Source organism: Acomys russatus, chromosome 6 (genome assembly GCF_903995435.1).
Source record: "Acomys russatus chromosome 6, mAcoRus1.1, whole genome shotgun sequence".
NCBI classification, from domain to species: domain Eukaryota; kingdom Metazoa; phylum Chordata; class Mammalia; order Rodentia; family Muridae; genus Acomys; species Acomys russatus.
Window position 1 is genome coordinate 68,695,846 of NC_067142.1, and position 23,925 is coordinate 68,719,770.

General features: G+C 38.2%; 2 protein-coding genes across 4 annotated transcripts in view; both read left to right on the forward strand.

Annotated features, from left to right (window-relative positions):
* The window catches only part of Tagln2 (transgelin 2), a 960,136-nt gene that overhangs the window by 405,381 nt on the left and 530,830 nt on the right, over positions 1-23,925 (forward strand). The gene's annotated exons all lie outside the window — the stretch shown is intronic.
* Positions 14,761-15,909, forward strand: LOC127190725 (olfactory receptor 16). Its single transcript, XM_051147903.1, has one exon. The coding sequence runs from the start codon at positions 14,919-14,921 to the stop codon at positions 15,846-15,848; it is 930 nt and encodes a 309-aa protein (XP_051003860.1). The 5' UTR covers positions 14,761-14,918; the 3' UTR covers positions 15,849-15,909.

Below are 23,925 nucleotides of genomic sequence, written 5' to 3' on the forward strand. Positions count from 1 at the left end.
CTTCAATTATATGTCAAGAGGCAGAGCAAGCAACCAGTTAGCAGTGAGTGAACATAGGAAAAAACATAAAGAATAAGAAGTCAGGAAGATGGGTAGAGAGATGCACAGGAACTAGAAGAGAGAAACAATCAGTTCGAGTTTTTTTTTTTTGAAAAGGCATAGGGAAGGGGTTTTGTTTGTTTGCTTGTTTGTTTGTTTTTGTTTTGTTTTTCCTTTCCTTGAGGATGTTGGCTGGGGAGGAATGTCTTCTGGGTGCTTTCTCTGCTTCTCTGAGCTAGCAGGCTTTCACTCGAGCATCTATCCTCTGTTTATTGGTAAAGTTGAACAATTGAGATTTTGTTAAAAACAACATATTAGTTTCTCTGTGACTGCTCTTATGTTCTTTCATTTTTCTGGAAAGAACTTCATACCCTGTTCTTCATTCCACTTCCCAACCTGCTTGAATGGGTTTGGATTTCCAGATTTAGTAACTGCCATTCTTTATTTGAATCCTCAGAACTGGTCAGATTCTAATTGATATCATTCAGCTGTAAGTCTGAGAGAAGTGTATGCAGAGATGGAGTTCTGCTTGGAGTGTACTTTGCCCCTTAAGTGAAATATGTACTTAGTAACCGAAGGTCTAGAATCATTCAAGTAACCCAAGGTCTAGAATCATTCAATTCTCCCCTCCCCTGGTCTCTTGCTATTTCTCTCAATCTGTTGGTCTTTCTCCTTCTTGTGGGTCCTCTTACACACTTCAGGGCTTTTCTTTTATGTACTTTGACTCACTTTCTTTATACCTAAAATATTTTTTAGACATGTCTCTGATTTAAGAGCTTGAATAGTTCTTAAAAATCAATCTCACATGCCATCTGCTTCATGGAATGTCTCCTGATCTAAGATGGGATGTTTCCACCTTCTGAATGCCATAGTGATGAAGTGTAAATGTTTTGGAATCAGATAAATCTGTATTACAATTATGTCCCTCTCATTTTCTTAATGTGTAAACTTCATAAGATGTTCAACCTTCTGAATCTATTGTTCCTCATATATGAAACAGAGTTGTAGTGAATACAAAATGCATGCTAAATACTTTTGGTTGAGTGTTTTTTGGATACTTAGTGCTTAAAGTTATTATTAACAGTATGTCAGTTTTTTAGTAATTCCAATACTTGGTCTTATAATGAAAGTATTTATATATAGACATCCTGTTCTTATGTATATCAAATGATATTATCTAAATACATTTTTTATGTAAAAAGAGTCTTAAAGTGTTTTCTCCTTTTTACAGGTCTCACCTACTGCCTATCAATTTGCTCCATAAATACTAGGTGCTAAATAAATGTTTTGGGGAATTAAGTAATAGAAAGTTATATTGGCATTTCTTTCTTTCAAACAAACAAACAGACATAGATAGATAGATAGATGATAGATGATAGAAAGATAGATAGATAGATAGATAGATAGATGATAGATTTGAAAAGGAGACAAAAAAACTATTCACTCTTAATCAACTTGTTATGTTTATTCTCTCAGATTAAGGATCTTTTATTCTTTATTGTGGTTTGTATACTTGGATGCACTTTTAAGTACCCAATAAAGCTTTGTTTACTAAGGCTTAATGGTGTTCACAGGTGTATGAATATATTAACTGTGTATAATCAGAGCTATATGCCTGTGAAGCAACAGTTATTCCTCACTTCTCATCTGTTCTATTGTACATACATATAACATTTTCTTTATTCATTCATCCTTTAGAAATATATATATATAATATTTTTATATCTTAGCTATTGTGAATAATGTTGCTGTGAACCTGTGGTGCTCTGTCTTTCCAAGATCTTGACTTCAATTCTTCTGGTAGATCCAGAAGTAGAATTCTTGGATTGCATGAAAATTCCATTTTTAATAGAAAATAACTTTTTTCAAAATTTACTACCCATTGGACCCAATTTGTGATGTCTATATACTTCTGGGTGTGAGATATATTTACCCCCAAATACCCTCACTTAACTCCTACCAGATCTTTTTCTCCTCCTTATCCCCCCACAACTTGGTGTCCTCTTTCTCCCCGCCCCCCCCTTTTTTTGTTTAGTATCCTATCAACTCCAATTTGTGAGGTTCATACACCTTCTGGGTAGGTTTATTCAGTAGAATACGGTATAGTTCCCAGGGCACATACCCTAAGAGAGAAGTGACTATCCCTTGACCAGACCATCAATTAGCCGTATTTCCTGAAGCAGGGGTGGGGACTTATGAACTCCTTCTAACCGCAGGATCAATGTTGACTGGACTGACCTTGCACAGGTCCTGTGCGGGCAACCACAGCACTGTGAGTCCATGAGCACAATGGTCTTGTCATGTTCAGAACACCCTGTTTTACTCTCCAAGACTAGTGAGCATTTTAAATTATTTTGGCTTCACTATTTTACATTTTTATTAATAATGTATAAGGATTACAATTTATCCACATCCAGTTTTTGATTATTTTCGGAGGCTGCCGCTCAAACAGGTAATACTCCTGTTTGACTTTGATTTGTAGTTCTCTTCTGATTACGGTAATGAAGACTGGTCAAAATTGAACCAAAGATAAATTAAAGGGGCCCACTTGGAACGAATTTAAAATAATTTGAATGCTAGTGTAGATAATGAAAGTAATTATAAACCATTGAATAAAATAGCAAACCACAAATATATAATAATATGACAAATTAGTAATAAAAATATGATGAAGTGCAAAATGGCTATCCACCCAAAATGATAAATGAGGTACTAAAAAATAGAGAAACTTGGTTTATACTCTTTAAGTAAAGTGGTTGGACATCATTGGAGGTAGGGTAATTTGGATGCCGACAGGTTGGCATGTACATCTGGTTCCAACACACAGAAGGCTGAAGCAAGAGCATAGTAAATTGGAATCTAGACTGACTCGTATGTTAAGAGTCCATCTCAGAAAAGGAAAGCTGCTTCTTAAAAAAAAAATGCCTGTTTGTATCCTAATGAAAGAGAAAGAGAAAGAAAGGGTGGGTTTGGTTTGGTGGAGAAGTTGGGAGAACATGGGAGGAGCTGGAGGAGGGGAAATGGAAAACCATAATTAGAATGGATTGTATTAAAAACATTTTTAATTTAAAAAAAAAAGGCAGAAAAGCAAGGCTAGGGGAATAGTTTAATGGTGGAGCACTGGCCTAGCCTCCACAAGTCTCTGAATTCCATTCATAGCATGGAAAAAAACAAAAAAGAAAAAGAATAATTCAGAATCTTGCCACCTATTAGCATGCAATGAACAATGAAAAAAATAATTTCTTCTTTATCAACAACTCAAACCCAAACACAACCATGAGAAAACTCTAGAAAATGTGAGGATATTTAAGACAATCACTGAGCTGTAATCTTGGAGTAAAACAACAACAACAGCAACCAAACTAAAAAAAAAAAAAATAAAAATAAAAAAAGGAAAGCCTTTTCCAGACTGAGAGAGATTGACAGGATAAAAAATATTAAATGCAAAGTTTGATTCTGAGTAATTCTGAATTTGACTCCCTTGTGATTGAGATTTGGATGGACACACTTGGGGAAACCCTGATTATGAACTAAGATTTTCATGATAGTAAGGATTTACAGTGTTCATTCCTGGTTTGAGGGAGTGCTATGTGTTCACTAAGAAGAATGTCCTTGTTTAAAGGGAAAACTGAAATGTTTGAAAGCAATGAGCCCTGCATTTGCTAACCATTCTTCTTGACTTGTTAGAAAAAGCCACTGTTCTTTGAGAAAACACAAAAAGAGAAGACGGATAAGGCACACAGAAGATAGGTAAGATAGATGAGCTATAATCAAGGGAAAAGTAAGAGTGGTTATTTGGGTCATGGAGAAAATTAGAGATGAATACTGCAGGGTTTCCGAAGGGATGGATGTTTGTATTGGGCAATCGGTCAATCTCAGGAGGCTGACTGCTTTAGAACAATGCTCTTGAGCAGGTAGAAGAGGGGGAGGTAATGAAGAGTAAGGGAGGGGTCTTCCGACTTTGGTGCCCTTCCTTTGCTGGGACACCATAACGAAGTCACCAGAAACAGGAAAATCTTGTTCCCAAAAGCATTTCCTCACCCCCTTGCCCAACCCAAAATTCTATCCAGCAACATAGGAGGGCTTCAGAATGATATGGTCAACACAATTAGCTGTAACCTGATGTCTCAGACCTGCTCTGATTCTCATAGTAATGGCATATCCATCCAGGTATGAGACACACAGACTGGCTCAGCCCAATGAAGGAAGGCTCCTCTAACATAGACACCCCTGCAGCCCATGGCCACAAGTGCCAGTTGGTTCTTACTGCTGTGGCTGCTGCTTCAGTCTTTATAGTGTATTAAATAAACTTGTTTCCTTCTAGAGGAAAAGGTCCAAAGGGGGAATTCCTTCACTGTCCTACCAAAATCTCCTGCTAAAACTAGGATCACCAAGCTCTACGTATTATTTTGCTTCTTGAAAGTAGGTGTTTAAGATGAGACAATGGCCTTAATATATTTAAATTCTGATTATGTTATTTAAGATACTCTTCTTTCCCTTAGGAAGCAGACACTGATTTATTTAGGAATGAAGAACACAATGTCTTACTCTAATATAATTTAGATGTCACCCGATGAGGCAAATGGGACAAAATGTAAGCAACGTGTAAATCTGGGAGAAGTTTGTACAGGGCTCTCTTGTGTTTTACCTACAACATTTCACTATGGTTAAAATTTTGTTTAAAGATACAAACCAATATTGGATAATTCTAGCAAGGATGTGGAGAAAGGAGATCCTTATACACTGTTGGTAAAAAATAAACTGGTGCGGTTTATGGAATCATGTCTTAAGTCTGGAGTTTCCTCAAATAATAAAAATAGAACCATATGACTGACTTACATCATTTCTGGTATATCCCTGAAAGAATAAAAGCCAACATACTACAGATATACTTGCACGTCTACTGCGGCAGTGCTCACAATAGCCAAGATATTGCCAGAAATCTACCTACAGATAAATGAAAAAGAAAATATGATACACGTGCCATGAAAATTTACCCAGCTATGAAGAATGAGATTGTGACATTTGTATAAAAATTGATGGAGCTGGAGACCATTTTGTTAAGTGAAGTAAGGCAGACACAGAAATATAAATAGTATAATTTCTCTCACACACAAAATTAGTTTTAAAGGTGTGTGTGTGTGTGTGTGTGTGTGTCTGTGTGTGTGTATGTGTGTGTGTCTGTGTGTACAGGCCATGAAAGTAGAAAGGGAACAATTACAGGGAAGGAAGATTTTATATATATATAAACAAAAGAGGGGAGAAAGATAGAAGAGGGACATGAGGAAACTCTAGAAAACTTGAGAGTATTTATGACAATCACTGAATTGTAATATTTGGAATGTTCAGGTAACAAAATGAGAAAGAAAGAAAGAAAGAAAGAAAGAAATACACATGCAAAGAACATAAATGGAGTCCAAACACAACTGGGGAGACAATGACCCAACTTGACATCTTATGCCACCTAGTAAAGCCTCTGAATGGACCCATGGACCCTCTAAATGCCACAGGCTATTGCCAAGGCTGTTGGTTGCTCTGGAGCTGTTGTGAAGAGAACACTTACTCACATCATAGAACACAGAGAACAAGCTGGTGCCCAATTAAAGCTTCACCTCTACTGACTAGGGTTGTGGAGGATACTCTGTATGTTGTGAGGAGAGACAGGTAATCATCAGCATCACTCAGCTCCAAACCCTGCAACCTCCAACAGCACATAGTTCCAGGATATGCTGCTGCCATGTGCCACAGAGGGGACATCCTAAGTAGGATGTCCTTCTCCCAACGCTCAGGGATCCATGCAGGAGAGGAATTGCAAAGATTGTGGTAGCCAGATGTGATGAATGACTCCAAGGAGACAGTGCCTTCGAGACACAACAAGACTGATAAACATATAAACTCACAAACAATGTGGCTTCTGGCACAAGACCTATACAGATTCAGGGAAATGGGATCCTAGCACAGAGAGGGAAGAGTGGACACTGGGTCCCCTCACCCCTAACCAAGAAGTTATCTGTAATGGATATCCACTGGCAAAAAGAAAATCAGTTTTCACCAATAGATTATCACTGGGTATATCTACCACACTTTAAGGTGGGGCCCATGCCCAGACGTAGTTGGTCAACACAAAACAAACTCTACGTTTTTTGTAGTTTTGTTTTGGGATATTTTTTGTCTTATTGATTTATTCTGATTTTTATTTTTTGTTGTTTGTTTTCTGTTTTTTTTTTTAGAGAGAGAGAGAGAGAGAGAGAGAGAGAGAGAGAGAGAGAGAGAGAGAGAGAGAGAAGAGAGAAGAGAGAAGAGAGAAGAGTATGAATATGAACTTGTATGGATGGGGAGATGGCAGAATCTGAGAGGAGTTGGGTGAGTGAGAAATATGATCAACATTTAATGTATGAAAAATTTCAAATGAAAAGAACAGTGTTAATGATATATGTATAAAAATGCACAATGAAACTCTACATGTTGGAGGATTTAGACCTAATGCTCACATTACCTCTGTCATATGCAAGGGCTGATAGAAACATGTGCTAGGAGAAGGGTATAGATCTTGGGCATAAAGGAACATGAACTTCATTTGTGATGAATTTCCATATTTGCTTCACATAACTTTGGAAGTATTAAGGACTATGCAGTGTCAAGGTCATTATGAACTGAAGAGAAAACTGAACTAAGGGATAATTGGAGAGGAAGTCAGAGATAAGTCGGCTTGGTGCCATGCCACCCACACAGGGCATAGCACTCCTGAGATGACTGCAGATACCCAGAGGCACTGGGCGTCACTGAGATGAGCAAGTAAGTGGGGGAGAGACAGAGGAGAAAGAGAGGCAGAAAGTTGTGCACACAGTGAAGACATTGAAGACAGAACTGGAGACTCGAGGGTAGCAAGGGATAGCCTGATGTGAGTAGCTGGCAATGCCACCTGAATCCATGGTGAGGTCCTGGCCTTTGCTGCTACCATGGCTGTGTCTGGGTCAATTGCCCTGCAGAAGTGGGGGTCTGTTACCATCAAAGACCAGGCAGACATAGCTGGTCTGGGCTAATACCTGGGCTGTGTTGATAGCTGAGTGTTGTGCAGAGCCAGTCCAGTCTCACTGGACAGAAGGTCCAGCACTTTACCTTGAAAGTCCAGAAGAGCTGTCCCTGGTTGCTGGAGATTGTAGTGAGCCTGCCCAGAGGGTACAGGCAGGGGAGATCTGGCTCCATCCTTAGCCTGGAAAGCATAGGAGAGCTGACCCAGAGGACATTAGAGCAAGAAAGCTGGCCCTGCCCCTTGTCTGCCATGGGCTGGTGTGGGTGAGGGAGAGATGTCCTTTCCTCTTGCCCTTTTCCACCTGGGGTCATGATCTGCATTAAAGGCATGTGTCTTCCCAGTTCGAAAGATCTGGATTAAAAGCAAGAGTTCCTACCTCAAAGATCTGGATTGGCCGTGGATCTTCCTACTTCAAATTGAGCAGAAGTCCCTCACAGGTGTGCCCTCTCTGTTTTGATTTTGGTTAGCTCCAGATGCCATTCAGTTGACAGTCAATAGCCATCATAATTGTAGAAAGAAACTTGCATCACCCAAGCAGAGTTGGCATTGTGCAAACAGAGGGAACTTTAGGTGCCAGGAATTTGATACACACATTCAAAGTCCCCTGGGAGCCTAACAATTAATACTTGGGATATGATTTTCTAAGAAAAAAAAATCTATCCAGCTGAGATTGAAATAATCCCACCAATGTCTTTTTCCCCCTGGAAACAACATGCCAATGAGCCCACTGTCTTTTGATGAGAAAACTCATAAACTGATATCGTCAGCAAGGTTTGAAGAAAGGGAAGTGAAAGCACCTGGGAGGCAGGCTCTGGGGATCCCACAGCACCAACACCCAAGACAGATAAAAATCCCCGTTTTTAATAAATTCCCCTGGTATCTATTTGGAACATGACTTCTGGTTCCCTTGAGATGCCTAGGGAAATGTGAAGACAGGACACCCCGGAGGGCAGAGTAGACAACATGGCTTCCTTCTGAGATTTCCCTCTTGGTCTGTCTGCACAGAAGCTTCCTCTTCTATTAGCACTGCCTTCAGAGCTTGGAAACAAACGAGTATGTCGTGACACACCACTTTTCCCCTCTAAGCTGCAGGTCTATCTAGATCTGGAGAGAGGTGAGCAATTGCAAGGAGGAGCCTTGAGGAGGCACAGAGACAATTTTCCATTTTATTTTTTTGTTGTTTTGCAGCTGTGGTCAGAACAGATCTGAGATGTGTTGGGACTGCCATCCGTTATTCTCAGTCAGGTTCTAGTCCCAACTGGTCCTGTGCTCATCCTTGGCCAAGACCTGGAATTAAACATCACAGAGAAGCTTGTTGAGCTCTAACAGCACAGCTTTCCAAATTCTTTCCTACATGCATCTGCTACCAAGTATTTTCCATGCATAGATTACTCAGAAAGATATAATAATCACAGATTTATAAAGGGACTGCTTTCTGCCTCTTTGCTATATTAGAATTGGCTGCTTTATGTCTCTGTGATATCTTAGAATTGTCTTCCTAAATCTTAGGAGGAGTGGTTCAAGAGTTTTCTTTCTTTGTTTTTTGCAGTACTCATTTACATATTATGTTAATTTCCAGGGAACTGATCCAAGTTGTAGATTAAAAAAAATTCCATTGTATCATAGGAAAACTAAGATTTAGAAAATAGGTATGATTTCTTATACATACCAATATAGTTGATAATAAATTCTTTCCATGTTTCAAACATTTCTATTTCCTGTCTTATTTGACATATAGTCTTCATAATCAAAACATTGGCTGCACTAACTTTTCATTTCATTAGTTCCTTTCAGTGTTATTTTCCTCATAGGTTAATCCATCCAAACCCTCCCAATCCCTTTCTCCCTGTCAACTTTCATAACTTAATACTTTTTTGTTGTTTTCATTGATTTTTTAAAAAAATTCCTGAATATTTTCTCTTTGCTACAAAGCCATGCCAAAGATAATCCAAGACATCAATTATTGAGCATGTACTGTGTCCTAAACACTTTAAATGGATCAGCTCATTTAATCCTCACAATATTTCTTTGACATCAGTCCTACTGCTATGTAACATGCATATGCGACTGAAAGTTGGCAAAACTAAACAGGTTTCTCAGAATTTCACAGTTTCTTGGGTGTTATATTTGGGGATCAACTTAAGCAACTAATTGAAGAACCAGTGAGTTTGACATCTATACAACAAGAAAAAGGAGAGGGCCCAGGAGTGATAGTAATGTTGGTACACAGAGATAATTTGCTAACACTTCACCTAACTCCGAGCTCTTGATTTGGACAGTAAATGCATTGACCACATAGCAAAAACAAGGGCTGGAAAATTCAGCTCTTGGAAGTCTGACCCCCTGTGATCACCACTGACATCCTTGTCCCTGTCGATTGCCATAGTGAACGTTTACTAAGTGAAAACTCTGAACTGCTCATCCTCTCTTTTCTTTCTTTCTTCCTTCCTTTCTTTCTTTTTTTAATCTTTGAGCATCATATTTTGATTTTTATTCATTTGGATTTCTTGAACTCTTTTCTTTATAAAAAATGTATTTTATTAATTTATTCATATTATATCTCAATTGTTATCCCATCCTTTGTATCCTCCCATTCCTCCCTCCCTCCCATTTTCCCCTTACTCCCATCCCCTATGACTGTGACTGAGGGGGACTTCCTCCCCCTGTATATGCTCATAGGGTATCAAGTCTCTTCTTGGTACCCTGCTATCCTTCCTCTGAGTGCCACCAGCCCTCCCCATCCAGGGGACGTGGTCAAATATGGGGCACCAGCGTTCGTGTGAAAGTCAGAGCCCACTCTCCACTCAACTGTGAGGAACGTCCTGTCCATTGGGTAGACATCCTCTCTTTCTTGCTCAACTGTTCTCCCTTCCCAAAGTTGTTCTCAATTTGCAGTGCCATTTGGTTCCCTGCAGAAATATGTGAAGAAGGATAGAGAAAGAAATCACTTTTCACTCCGCGGTGCTGCATGCTAGCAGCATGCAGCTCATTGCTAGGCCCTACTATTTTTATGGGTAGCACCTTTGTTTTTTTGTCATACAGCTAACTTATATTGCACTGATAATTCTAGATTCTTCAACCAGTGAAAACTTATTGAGTGCTTTCTTGAGTTTGCTGGAGAAATTTTAGGGCAATTTTGGAGAGTTTTGCACTCTGACTCTAAGTGGGGCTACCACAAAGGAGACAACATTGCTCAAAGCAACAGGAAGTAAATATTAACAACCAAGTCTCAGGAAAATAAGCAAGTCTTGATTTTTAATGTTTGTTAGTTCCTGAGTTAAAAATTCTCTATAGATTTAAGTCTAGCAAATATGAAAGTTTTGAATATGGGGCTAGGAGATGATGTGTGCAGCCTGCTGCTGTGCTGAGCTGAGCTGAGGCAAACAGGCTGCAGCACACCAGTGGGCACAACCCTTATGAAAGGGAGGAGGATGAGGTATTGGGTTGTTATGACAGGACTTTGTGGATGTGGTAGGCAATGAGCCGAGTCTTAAAACGTTTATGTGAGACAATTTTAAAAATTAAAAGTAGATTTATTTGTGTTTGAGAAGCTTGAATTTTTTTTTCAGTTTTAATGCTAAGAATGAGAATATAATTTCACTTCAAATTCAGATATGAATTGGGAAGGATGAAGATGTTATTCTAAGGACAGGACCTAGTGTCTTAGTGGGCTGCAAGAAACAACGGGCATTCCAGGGAAGGTGGAAAATATGGATACGAGCACAGATTTGATAGGGGATATGGGAATGTTCCTGTGCACCAGGGATGTTATCCTTCCTGTAGCAGAGGAGATGGTGTAAGGGCCAACAGACTTTCTGAGAGTCAGTGGATGTTGTGATAATTTTTGTCAGTCCAGCAGAGGACTGTCAGATTGGAAACGCAGTGTATGATTAGTACATTAAAACTCAGACAGTCTGCTTAAGTCTCCAGCTCCAACTTGGCGTCTGAAGCCGTTGTAGACACAAAACAACTGCTTTGTCTCAGCCCTCATGTTTTGACATCCACAGTCTCTTGATCCACATCCAAGTCACCTAATTCCAATGTTTCTAATATTACCATGTTCCTCTCCAATACTTCCTTCAGGAAGTAATCAAATGAGAATCAATTTAAGTATTAACTCTGCTGAAGTACATAGAATATTACAATATAATATGATGCAAGAGCTTAGGGGTGTAGTTTAGTGGCAGATGTTTGCTTAACATGCACAAGACCCTAATGACAAACAATAGGGCTTTATACAATGTTGTGTGAGCCCATATGATGTCACACAATGGAATGCAACAAAGCTTTGTATATCTCACAATATAGAGTTCATCAATTTTAGTATGCATTTTCTGATTTTGTTAAGTCTTCAGATCTATAAGAGCTGGGAATTGAACCCAGGTTCTCTGGAAGAGAAACTAGTACTCTGACTCATTTGAGACAATTCCCCAGACCATTTTAATATTTAATTATATAGCTGAGAATATTTCTTTATGTAACTGTATCATGATTTAGACTTAGTTTTTAGCTTTGGGCTTTTAGGAAAATGACTCCTAAAAAATCTAGACATGAATATCCCTTTGTGGACACTTTTTTTTTCTCTTGTGTAAATGCCCAGGAAAAATTATGGAGTCATGGATATTGGTACAGATTTAACTTAATAAAAAATTATCACATTGTCCTCCAAATAGGCTATAACACTTCACATTCCAACCATCAATATTTAAGACTCCCAGTTCTTTCACTTGGTTACTGCGTTAGGTGTTGTTAAGCCTTTTAATTTTAGCCATTTGAGTAGGTGTGCATCTCACTGTGATTTTATTGTGCATCTCTTCAATGGGTAATGTTGCTCAGATTCCTTCATGTGATTATTAGGTATTTTATGTATTTTAGTAAATGTTTAAATATTTTGCAATTTAAAATGTGTCCCTATCATTGACTTTCAAAGTTTTTTGTGTATTCTGGATATAATTTCAGAGTTTTATGCTGGGAATGCTTTCTACTAGGGCATGATTTATCTTTTTCTTTTTCTAACAATGATGAGACTTAAGCTGCAATTTGTTCTATTTTAATTTAGGCATTTTGTTTTACCACTAAGAACCTTTCTCTTATTTGAGGGTCACAAATTTTCATCTCTTATTTTTGTCTAGAATTTCTTATAGCTTTGTCTTTTGTACATGCCTATGATTCATTTAGAATAATTTCTTCATATGTCATGGGGTAAAATTTGAAGTTTGTTTTTCCTTTCTGAGACTTTGCTTGTTCCAGGAAGAATTATTGAAAGTGTATCATTGAGACACCTTAGGCCTTTAGAAAAAATGGGTGACCACCTAAATGATGTATTTTTGAATTATACATTACATTGTTCTATGTTTTCATGGGGCAGTGGGCAGAAGTGTTAAATGAAGTGTAGAAGAACAAGAGTAAGAGAGAAAAAGCAAAGGCTGACAGCTTTAGAGATGGAAACTTCTTCAGAGGAATTTGAATTAATGGGGATAAACTCAGTAAACTCAAATTCCTAAGAATTACAGCATGTGATAGAAAAGGTAATTCTGAAAACAAATAGAGAGCAATGAAACAGTAGCCACAAAGAATCACAGCCCTAGGGGTTTATGGAGTCCCACTTGTCTGTGTTTGTGTCTGTCTCATGCCATGTTGATCCATAGAGTAATGGAAGTCGTGTGGGTCCTAAAATTTATAGATCTTTTCCCAAAATTATTTGTCATTCCATAGAAATATGGTTTTTATAATGACATGTTTTGTTTTCTTAGCTAGATGATTAAGCTATCTTAACCACTGCTTTTGTTGTTGATTTGAGAAAGGATCTTTCAGAATAGTTGAGGCTGGTGGTGAACTTGTAACCCTTAGGCCTCTACCAAGTGCTGAGATTATAGGCCTGAGTCAGTGACAAGTAGTTGTTGAGTACCTTTACGTTAGGCTGGTAACTATGGATCTAGAAACTGGGACAGAGCAAAGTATACTTTAAGGAAAGTCTACGGAATCTTATGTACTGTAGGTGAAGCTCTAGGACGCCAGCATATGCATTGACTAGAGTGATGTCATGAAGTCACTGAAGAAGATACAAACGTGGAGATTGGCTGGCATTCATTTGTTTTAAAAATTATATAAATTTCATTGTGATTTCAAGGCACATAAAAGTCAAGAGAGAAGTAAGTTGGATATTTGTGAAATATTTTTGATAAAAATAGATATTTGGAAGCAGTCAACGTAGAAACGCAGAGAAAACTGTGACTTAGAGAATGGATAGAAAAGAAGCAAGGGCAGAGGAGGAGCCAGAGAGCAGGTAAGTGGTCACAGTGCAGGCGGAATGAACAGATTCATGGTCTGTAAGTAAGCAAGCTCTAGGATGACAGAAGCATAATGTGGTACCATGGAAACCAAGGCTAGAGAATGTTTCCATGAGTAGGGTCAGATGTGTCAAACCAAGGGACAAGGAAAGAAAGAAAAACAAAGTCTGGCCGCCTTAGTAGTGGAGACTTCTTCAGTGACATGTGAGGGAATGGTTTCATAAGCACGAGCATGTGATGCCAATAGGCAAAACTTAGAGAGCAGGAGAAAGAAGGTCTGTTTAGTAGCTGTGGAAATGGAGCAGAAGCAGTGAAGTGGTCACTCCTATGAGCTATCCTTACAGGTTCTCTGTCTCTGTCTCTGTATATCTTTCTGTCTGTCTGTTTGCTGGCCTTTAGTTCACAACATAGTTGAGGATGACCTTAACCTTCTAATGCGTCTGCTTCTACCTCCATGTGTGCCAGCATACATTTTTGGAGACTGAACTCGAGTCCTCATCTGTGATAGGTGACCAAATCTCCATCCCATATATATGTTCTCTCTCTCTGTCTCTCTGTCTTTCTCTGTGTCTCTGTCTCTGTCTCTGTATCTCTGTCTCTGTCTCTCTCTGTCTCTCTGTTTCTCTCTCTCTCTCTCTCTCTCTCTCTCTCTCTCTTTCTCTCTCTCTCTGTCTCTCTCTCTCATCAAGAGGCTAGTATTCTCTGACTCTCATAATTACATCAAATTGACTGGTAGTAAAATAGGAATCAGTTGGGCTCCAAATACTTCACCCATTCATTCCCTCTTAACTCTGGAGTCTATATTCTTTTCTCTATACTTCACATTGTCTTAAAAATTCTTTTTGTTTTCAGTGGAAACTAATTGTTTTTGTACTCACAGATCTTTTCTTGACTTCACTCGAAGGACTACTGCAATCAACAAATACATATTTCTTTGGTTGAGCTCTGGGAGGTCAATTTTTAGTAGACTGAATGAGGAATAAGCCATTTTGCAATTGTTCTTTGAGGGTGTGATATTTCTGGCCCATATTTCCTTGCTGAACTCAAATCTTCACATTTAGAATTCCACTGTAACACTGTGTAAAGAGGTTCTTAGTGACTTTGTCACTAAACCTAGCAACTATTTCTTTTTCAAAGTCCATCTTCCTCAAATACCTCATACTACTGAATCATTTTGCTCATACATCTGTCTTTATGATTTTCTTGACATGTCCTTTACTGGTGTTAATTCTTGTTAAGTGGGCAACAGAGCATGACCGTCTCCATCCTACCCCCTTCACTTCCAACATCACCATACTGTGTGAGATGAGCATGTATTCAGAAGGCTTACAAAGGAGGATTTGTTAATGCTTCTACACATACATTACAAAAAGGCATGTAAGTGTTTCCTCTTCATGGACTAAATCTCCAGATGTTTAGAGTCTTTGCCACAAAAGAAGAGAGTCCGTTTAGCCTTCAGTGCAGCCTGTCGTCATTGCTTACTTTAAAGTTCCATAGCTGGTGGATGTTTCCCCTTGATGACTCTTCTTATCACTTTGAGACCCCAGTAGTGCAGAATGCAGAAAAAGAACTTCACTGAAGTGACAGGATTCATCTTCTTGGGATTCTCTAGTTTTGGAAAGCACCAAACAACCCTTTTTGTGGTTTTCTTAACCATCTACATTTTCACTTTGGCTGGTAACATCATCATAGTGACGATCACGCACCTGGACCACCACCTTCACACTCCCATGTACTTCTTCCTGAGCATGTTGGCAAGTTCGGAGACTGTATACACACTGGTCATTGTCCCGAGAATGCTTTCCAGTCTGATTTTTTACAACCTTACCATATCCTTGGCAGGTTGTGCAACCCAAATGTTCTTTTTTGTCACCTTGGCCACCAACAACTGCTTCCTGCTCACAGCAATGGGCTATGATCGTTATGTGGCCATTTGTGTGCCTCTGAGATATTTGACCATCATGAGCAGAGGAATGTGTGCCTGGTTGGTTTGTGGGTCTTTAGGCACTGGTCTGGTTATGGCCATTCTGCACGTGCCAGCCATGTTCAGTTTGCCCTTCTGCGGCACAGTGGTGGAGCACTTTTTCTGTGACATATATCCAGTAATGAAACTTTCTTGTGTTGATACCACTCTTAATGAGATAATCAATTATGGTGTCAGTTCATTTGTGATACTTGTACCTATAGGGCTGATACTCATCTCCTATGTCCTCATCATCTCTTCCATCCTTAAAATTGCCTCAGCTGAAGGCCGGAAGAAAGCCTTTGCCACCTGTGCCTCTCATCTCACTGTGGTCATTGTCCATTATGGCTGTGCCTCCATTGCCTACCTTAAACCCAAGTCAGAAAGTTCAGTAGAAAAAGACCTTCTTCTCTCTGTGACCTATACCATAATCACTCCTTTGCTGAACCCTGTTGTCTACAGTCTCAGGAACAAAGAAGTCAAAGATGCTTTATGTAGAGCTGTGGGCAGAAACACCTCTTAACAGAGTTTGAACTTTTGGTCAGGAGACCTTTAGTCCAGTATGTCTACTTGCCAATAAGCCATTATCCACATGCTTGCTCAAATACAATGTCTGTAGAGAATAATGTCAGTGAGTGGAAATGCATTTATTTTTAGTATCTCAGTGATGGTAGAAAACAAGATTTCGGCTCTAATGTTTGGATCTCAAGTCCAAGAATCATTTTTTTTTATTGAATTAAGCTTACTTATTTACACTCTGGGTAGTTTTGGTTTGGAAACCTCCTTTGGTTTCCACCTCACCTAGACTCTCAGACAGTCAAGTCATCTATATGTGTAACACAGTAGAAAGGGGCCAGTGCACAACGAGCTGAGGGACAACAGCTTTCATCTCTGTCTTCATGCTCAAAGGAGAAGGCTTTCATTTTGAAGAGTTAAAATGTACTCATTTTAGAGAGGATTTTCTCAATTCTTAGGGATTGAAAAGTAAAGACCTTTGCAAAAGGGTCCCATATTTCATTATTTAGTTACATTAAATCCTTAATTATTATCAGCTTCTCTGTGTAGTTCATTTTTTTTCCTTGTATAATCAAAGCAAAATGCTTTGTCTTCCAGAGGCTAAGCAGTTAAGAAAACATACTGAGGAAGCTCCTCTCTAGCTACATATTTTATAAAGGCTCCTTTCAACCTATGGAAATTTTTGCTTTTATTTTTTACATAGCAGCTGAAATGAAATTGAAGTTTCTTTCTTATATATGGGCTGTGCTGATTCCAGAGTTCAAGTTTAATGTTGCTAAGTTTTATTCTAGCAGCAATCTGTGCATAGTTTATATTTCTCCAGGTATTTATATTAAAATTAGCAGGATCGTAGTCTATTATTTTTCATTCTAAATAAAGATGATTGGGTGATTTTTGTGTTGTAGATATTCCCACTTGAATTTGTTTATCTCTACTCAGAAAAGAGCTGGAAAATTTTTCCAAGAGACACAGATATGAAAACAACCACATTTTACCAACTTTGTGACACACATGGCTACTATATCCACAAGCTCTTATTTTCCATTCTGACTCACAAATATTGGGCTGAGCATCTTCTAGGTGGCCCATAGCCTTTCTGTTCTGTAGACACCCATGTGAGGAGGACCAAGGCTGGATGTTAAGGGTCCTCTATATGTATCACCTGTATCAATCATGCCAGTTCAATGGCATAATTATCTGATATCAGAGGTTCATAATTGCTTTGCGGTGCTTGAGATATCATAACTTTTCTGAAGTCTTTTAAACGATTCACTGAATTTTATGTTTAAATATGAATGTGTTTTTCCATTAAAATAAAAATAAAATGGAAATATTTTCATTAATTTTCTGAGATTTTCTTGGTTAACTTTGATCTTATCTACTCCAAACTCTTTCTAGCTCCATCTCCACCCTACTATACACCAAATTTATGTCTTTCTTTGTGTTTCTATGCTTTTCTTTAATAACTAATCAATTCTAAGGTGCACTTTGCACATACTTCTGTGTGAGGGGCTACCCACTAGATTATAGAGTATTGCTGACCTACCAGGAGTCACATCCTTGCAGAAAACTGACTCTTTCCCCACCAAAAAGCATCAGCTGTTCTTAGCTCCTCAGTTAGGGATGGGGACTCATGAGCCCCTTCTCACTTCATGCAAGAATGTTGACTTGAGGTATTTTTTTTTTTTTTTGCAGGAAATCACAGCCACTATGTGTTCATGAGTACAGTTGTCCCAAAGACAATGTTTTGCTCTGATCCTTCCTGACCACTGGCTCTTAACAGTCTTCCCACATGCTCTTCTGTGATGGTCCCTGAGCCTAGTGATGAATTTACGTTATAGATGTCCCATTTGTTTGTTGAGCCATCCTCAGACACTTATTCTCCACACTTAAGACTTGTTGAGAGTTTCTGTGGAAGTCATTATTCACAGCACAAAGGAACTTCTCCAGTGAGGTCTTGGAGGTACCAACACAAGCTGCTCCATTGCTTTTGGTTGCCCATTAGAACTTGGTGGCAAGACCCTATTACTAAAGACAGCATACACATTGGCCACAGGACATGGGGCCATCAAGTAAGTACTGACTGGGAAGCGTCCTGTCTGTTGCTTAGCTCTCATACTAATGGAAGGTGCCATATAGTCCACTGGGGGAAATTCATTGACAGTCTGGAAGCTGGAAGTTGGAAGTTCTATTATATTTTTGAAAGAGTGTAGTAATATAAAGCACACAAATTTGACACAAAATTTAATTTCCACCTTTAGAGACTATTTGCTCCTGTATTTCCTTTGACTATTTTCAGGATGGAACCTTTGATGCATACTCAGTTCACATGGGTATCATATATATTCATATAAGATGAAGATATGCAGGGATCAGGAGGTAAATATAATCTTTACTCAGGGTTTACCATTTCCTCTACTGATTCCTTAAGTGTTCGGCACCATTCCTGTCCTTTTGTCCAACACTCATCAGTAAGTCAACAACCCACTAGGGTAGTTGTTTTACGTGCTTTGAGTGGCTTTTTGACTCACTGTGGGAGATGGCTGGAGTGCAGCAAATGAGTGGGCAAGGCTATGACGTCCCAGATCCCTCCCAATAGGATGAGTCAGGGACACTGAGTCATTGGTTTCTGGCTCCTATAATTTATCCACAATACCCACATTGCTTACTAATGTGGGGCTATTTTCATGTCTTCATTGTGTCTTCTTATCATCATTCCCCCAATATCTTGCCATACTCAAGTTCCTTTATCTTATTTTTCCTCCTCTTGCACATTACAAACACCTCTATTCATTTTGTACCATATTTTTGTTCAACTTCTTTGTTCATCAGAAAATGCCTATAATGTTATTTATATACACCAAGTATATTTTCCAAGCACTATGTGCCAAGCAATTAACTGGCTATTGGGCTACAATAATGAGTAATGCAGGAGCTATTTTTCATGTTATTCATAGTTCAGTGGGTGAAGTCAGACAAAATGACAAGAGGTACAAAACAACTGCTGAAGGCCCGTGTAAGGCATTGTTGTCTGGGTCAAGGGTAGTCTTAAAAAAATATAAAAGAGAAATGGACAAATTTATTTTAAGAGGCCAGAAAAAAATTCACAGAGAGCTGGTATTTTAATAAATTTGTGTGGCACTTGGGTCAACTGATGTGTGGGAGGGTGATTAAGAGAGAGGAAGAGTTTAAACAGTGGCACACCATCCTGAAAAGGCCAGAAGTATTAAGAGGACAGGGTTGTCATTCTCCTCTGTTGGCTCAACATCATGTTGAGTTTTAACTGAGCAAAAGTAGGGGCTTAATACATCTTCAGAAAGCTGAATGTGTGAGCACTTACTATAAGGTCATTTCAAGGGTTGCCATGATTATTGGTAAGTACAACCTATTATTTTCCTGTCTGCCTTTTAGACTTCTCTCATCTGAAGTCAAGAAGAAAAAAAAAATGAGCAGAGTAGAGGTAAGCAACATGGGAATGCACTTGAAAGAGCTTTTCCCTATTGCAGAATTATTTACAGTATTTATTACTTCTTCACATATTTGTAACAATGAATCCCTTAAAAGTAGAAAAAAAATCATTATTTTGAAGGAACTGGGACTAACATTAGATCAATAGGTTTGAACCCTAATCAGGAAAATAACTTTGACAAACTTACAAGCAAGTGCTCTTTAGCCTGAGATATAAAATCAAGAGTTAAGACATTTCAAAAATATAGCTTTCAGAAAAAAAAGTTATAGAAAAATTATCATGAATCTCAAAATTTCTATGATGTGATCTTCACAGCATTGATTTGGTAACTACTCCAGAAAAAAAGTTTTTACTTGATGTTATTTCCATTCTCTGAATGCAATCTGTGATACATTACAGGAGAAAATGGCTTTAGCACACCTGAAAGTAAGAAGAATAAAACATTTTATCAATAGGTATAAGTTTCATGGGAAAAGAAAAAAAAGGGAGCAAGAAAAATAAATTTAATCAAAGACAGTAGGAACATGCAGATCTTTCTTTGAAAGACATGTTTAAAATGTGTAAAATGTGTAAAAACCATGTCAGCTGTTATTGCTGCTGCTGTGTGACAGAACAGGTGTTGGGCCATTTGTTGGCTTCTATGCAAAGGGATCTGGCATTGGGAGCTTAGTTGTGATGGGTAGTACAGGAAGGTGTGAATTATTTGCATTATTTCATTGACTACTGTTAGGATAAGAAGTATCTCTCCAAAAAGCACATATACTGGAACTTTGGTCTCCAGCTAGTATTTGAGAAGATTCTAGAAACTGTACTGTGTTGGGTCCAGCAGGAAGAACTATGCCACTGAGGCAACCCCTTGGGGTGATATCCTGTCGTGTCCACCCCTTTCTCACTGGCCACTATGAGATGACCAGCTTTAGTTTTCTGTGTCTTCCCTGCTCCAATGTTGTGCCTCCCTACATCCCCAAAACAGGACAGCCAATCGATCACACACTGAGAACTTAAGCTGGAGTAGATCCCTCCTCCTTTTAATTGTCAATGTCAGGTTTTGTCAGAGCCACGAAGGTCTACCATAAATACCACCTCTTCGATTTTTACAGCTCTTTGCAGTTCAAAAAAGTTCCTTTACATTCATAAATTCATTTGATCCCCACAGCTCTCCTGTAAAATAGTATAAACATGGCTGCTGTATTTCATTGTTTTGGTCAGATGAATACAGTGCTGTGGATAATTTAGTTTCCTAAGATAACACAGGCCATTAGAAGTAGGAGTGAGACTGATACAGAAGTGAGTATTAGGCAAAAATCTGCCTATAATATAGCCAATGCTGCATATAATTTTATTCATATGCATAAATGCACACAATTCATTATTTTTAATTAGAGAACAAACTTTACTTTTCACATGTTAAGGCTTGATTTCAATCAGTATTGATTCTTCCTTTCTTGGCTTTGTTACAAGGTCTATTAGGATCATGGATATAATTTTGAGTATATATTACGGGCATTTTATATATTCAGTTGGAACTGAACTGAGTTTGTATTAGATTTCTTGCTTAAATAAATGTCCTGTATGTTTTGCAGTAATTTATGAACTATGTTTTACAATCAAAAGGGTTCTGATTATTTCACTCACTATTTTCATAAAAAGCATCCTTACACTGTCAGGCGCTAGGATAGGTAAGTATTGCTTAGAATGGGCAGCCATCTGTTTGTAACTCATTTTAATATAATTACTAATATAATATCAGTAAATTTTGTTTCTGCGTATAGTGGTGAGAGGAGGTTAAAGTAAATGATTCTGCCAAGTACAAGTGTTGTCTTAAACTGAGACATCCTCAAATGGAGTCTACTCAGAACACAGATGCATTAGGTTAATAAATCTAGAAACTTTATCATTTATAGACAAACTTTAATATGCAATTAGAAAATGCTCATTTTGAGAACAACAAAAAGTGTGACCTGCAGAAAAGGGCAAGCCATATGTACGGAAGAACATTTTTATGATGTATATTAGTATTCAGAAGCATTAAAGCATTTGGCATATATAGGTTCAAGGTCTTATGGGAGTATATGCCTAGAGTGAGTAAACAGTCATGAAGTTTCAGTCAAGAAATAAAGACTTAAAAATTAAAATATGGGAGATGAAGAATTTGCCAATCTACTACAATGGGTGAAAAAGGTGTAGTCTTGGTGATTTGAGTAAAAAGAATAAATCTAATACCCATGCACTCACTTGAACTCTCAAAAAGAAAATAGAATTCACCATAGACGCATTCAAGATATGCTGACAAAATTTTACTCGAATTAGTGGAAAATATAAACTTTTAAATCCAAGATTCTTAGTGAATCCAAAGTAAGAAAAAAGAAAATCAGTACTTAAATTTTGTGTATTTGAACCTACAATTTAATACCCAGGCCAGTGAGATGGCTCGGCAGGTCAAGATATGTGCTGTCAAACAAGACTACCCAAGTTCAGGTGTCTGGAACTTAGATGGTAGATATAAAGGACTGACACATACAAGTTGCCCTATGACTTCATATGCATACCCTCTAGAGACACAATCCTTCAGAAAAAATTAACATAAAATGAAAGCAAAGTACTTTCAGAGGCATGGAGAGAAAATAAATGCTTTACTATAAATAATAAAGAAAGTTTCTCAAGCTGAAAGAAAATGACTATTTTAGATTTATAGGAAAAGGTGAAGACTAGATGTTAGAATTAGAAGAAAACTTGATGTTATATAAAAAGATACCTTTTGATTTTTCAACAGTTTGAGAGCACAGTGCTATACCATTATAGCATGCTATTGCAAGATTTGGGATTCATGTGGCTGTGTTGTGAGAGGCTTTGTTTAAAGAGAAGTGGTGCAGTCTTAACACCAAGAAGACTATGTGGAGTTGTGAAGGTGTATGTTAATCCATGGGGCAGTAGTGCGAAGCAAGAGGCTGGAATCCACAGAGCAGAGATACAGTAATCCTAGTATATAGTTTAAGTCCTTTGTGGGAGTTTGGGTGAAGATTTACAATGTGTGCTTGAACCAGTGATGTTGGATACTCTCTCAAGAACACTTATTTTTTCTGTCAATCTAGAGGATCAGAGTCAATAAATTGTTATAATTCTGGGAATGAACTGAGGCAATGGATTACTCTACTGTGCTGACTTACATTAGGTAATAAATATGATGTCATTTCAGGTCTGATGTATTCTCTGCTAATTGGTTCAAGGACCCACTCTATGGTTATTTTCCTAGTTCTTGCTCATTCAACAAGTACATGGATACCTAGTAGCTAGAAGGATAGTTGAGGGGGCCTCCTGATCCATTGGAGGTAGACTAATGACCAGGCACGTCAAGGGGAACCTTAAGACACTCTATAGCAGAGGCAAGGCAATTTGTCACTCTAAAAGAACTTGCTGGAAACTTGTACTCGGGACTTTACCAGAAAGCTATGAGGGATAAGTTGTGTTGTGGAGGCAGTCTGCTGTAGAAAGAGAGATGCTGTGAACCATGGATATTTTCAGTCACATACTTTAGGTTGCTAATGTCTGTGCTTGTACTGTAGGAATTTTGTGCTGGTGACGTCAGTTCATGGCAGGAAATCTGTCATGTGTGTGGATCATTCTGGAACTAGGAAATGAAGTCCCTCTCTCAGGCGATGTATCTGCAATGATTAGTGGGGCAATGCTTAGCCATCTGTAGAAGGCACAGCTCTATTTATTTTTTTTAGAGAGCAAGTAAGTGATGAAAGGAAATTTGAAGCTGAAGCATAGTCGAATGATAATATCCAAAGAAAGGTGTAAAGTTAAGTCAATTATGCTCTGTTGCTCTGGTCAAGGAAGCAATGCTATTTCTTCCTCCTTTCAAAAACAGATTTTTAATGGTAAAATATATGAATCAACTGTTATCAGATTTTTGGACAATAGTCAGTAGAAAACGGCAAGTTGTGAAGGAAAGTATAATAAGAAAAGGAAGCTGTACAAAATAAAAGCTCTAGAAGAAGTACCTCCCTCCCTGGTCTTTCACAGAATACTGAAACACATATACACCAGGGAAGGTGATTTAAAGCTTTCAGGAAACAATTATCGGGAAATGTAACAGACAGAAATTCTCAACTGTAGACTTGGTTGGAGAGTAGAGAGGATTAACCAAAAACCCCAAACATCCAACTGAAATGTCAGGAAGACCATACATTGAGAAGGTGGCTTTTTCAACCCTAAGACTGAGTCAGGTGATATGCCATATACAATTTAGAAAGAAGGAAGAAGGGTCAAAGTGACCCACAAGTAACCCCAAATTTACTGTTGAGCAATGCTCTATACTCTTTAATAATATATGAACGAGTCTATGTGAAATAAAACACCTCCAGTAATCACTAAAAATCTGGTAAATATAACAATGTTACTTAGAGTCAAGAAAGAAATTATTCAAATTAAAGAGATGAGAGATGACAGAATTAGTGGGCAGGAATGGTAAAATATTCACACTATTTCAAATATGTGCAAGGATTGGAAGAAGACGGAGATGGAATGAGAAGATGAAAGGAAGACAAAGAAACCAAATATAAAATTCATAAGACATTTGCAATGGAAAAATTCCTGCATAAGGTTAACCCCA

What these genes read in the sequence shown, in the direction of transcription:
- LOC127190725 (XM_051147903.1), top strand. Translation starts at nt 14,919, where the DNA reads ATGCAGAAAAAGAACTTCACTGAAGTGACAGGATTCATCTTCTTGGGA.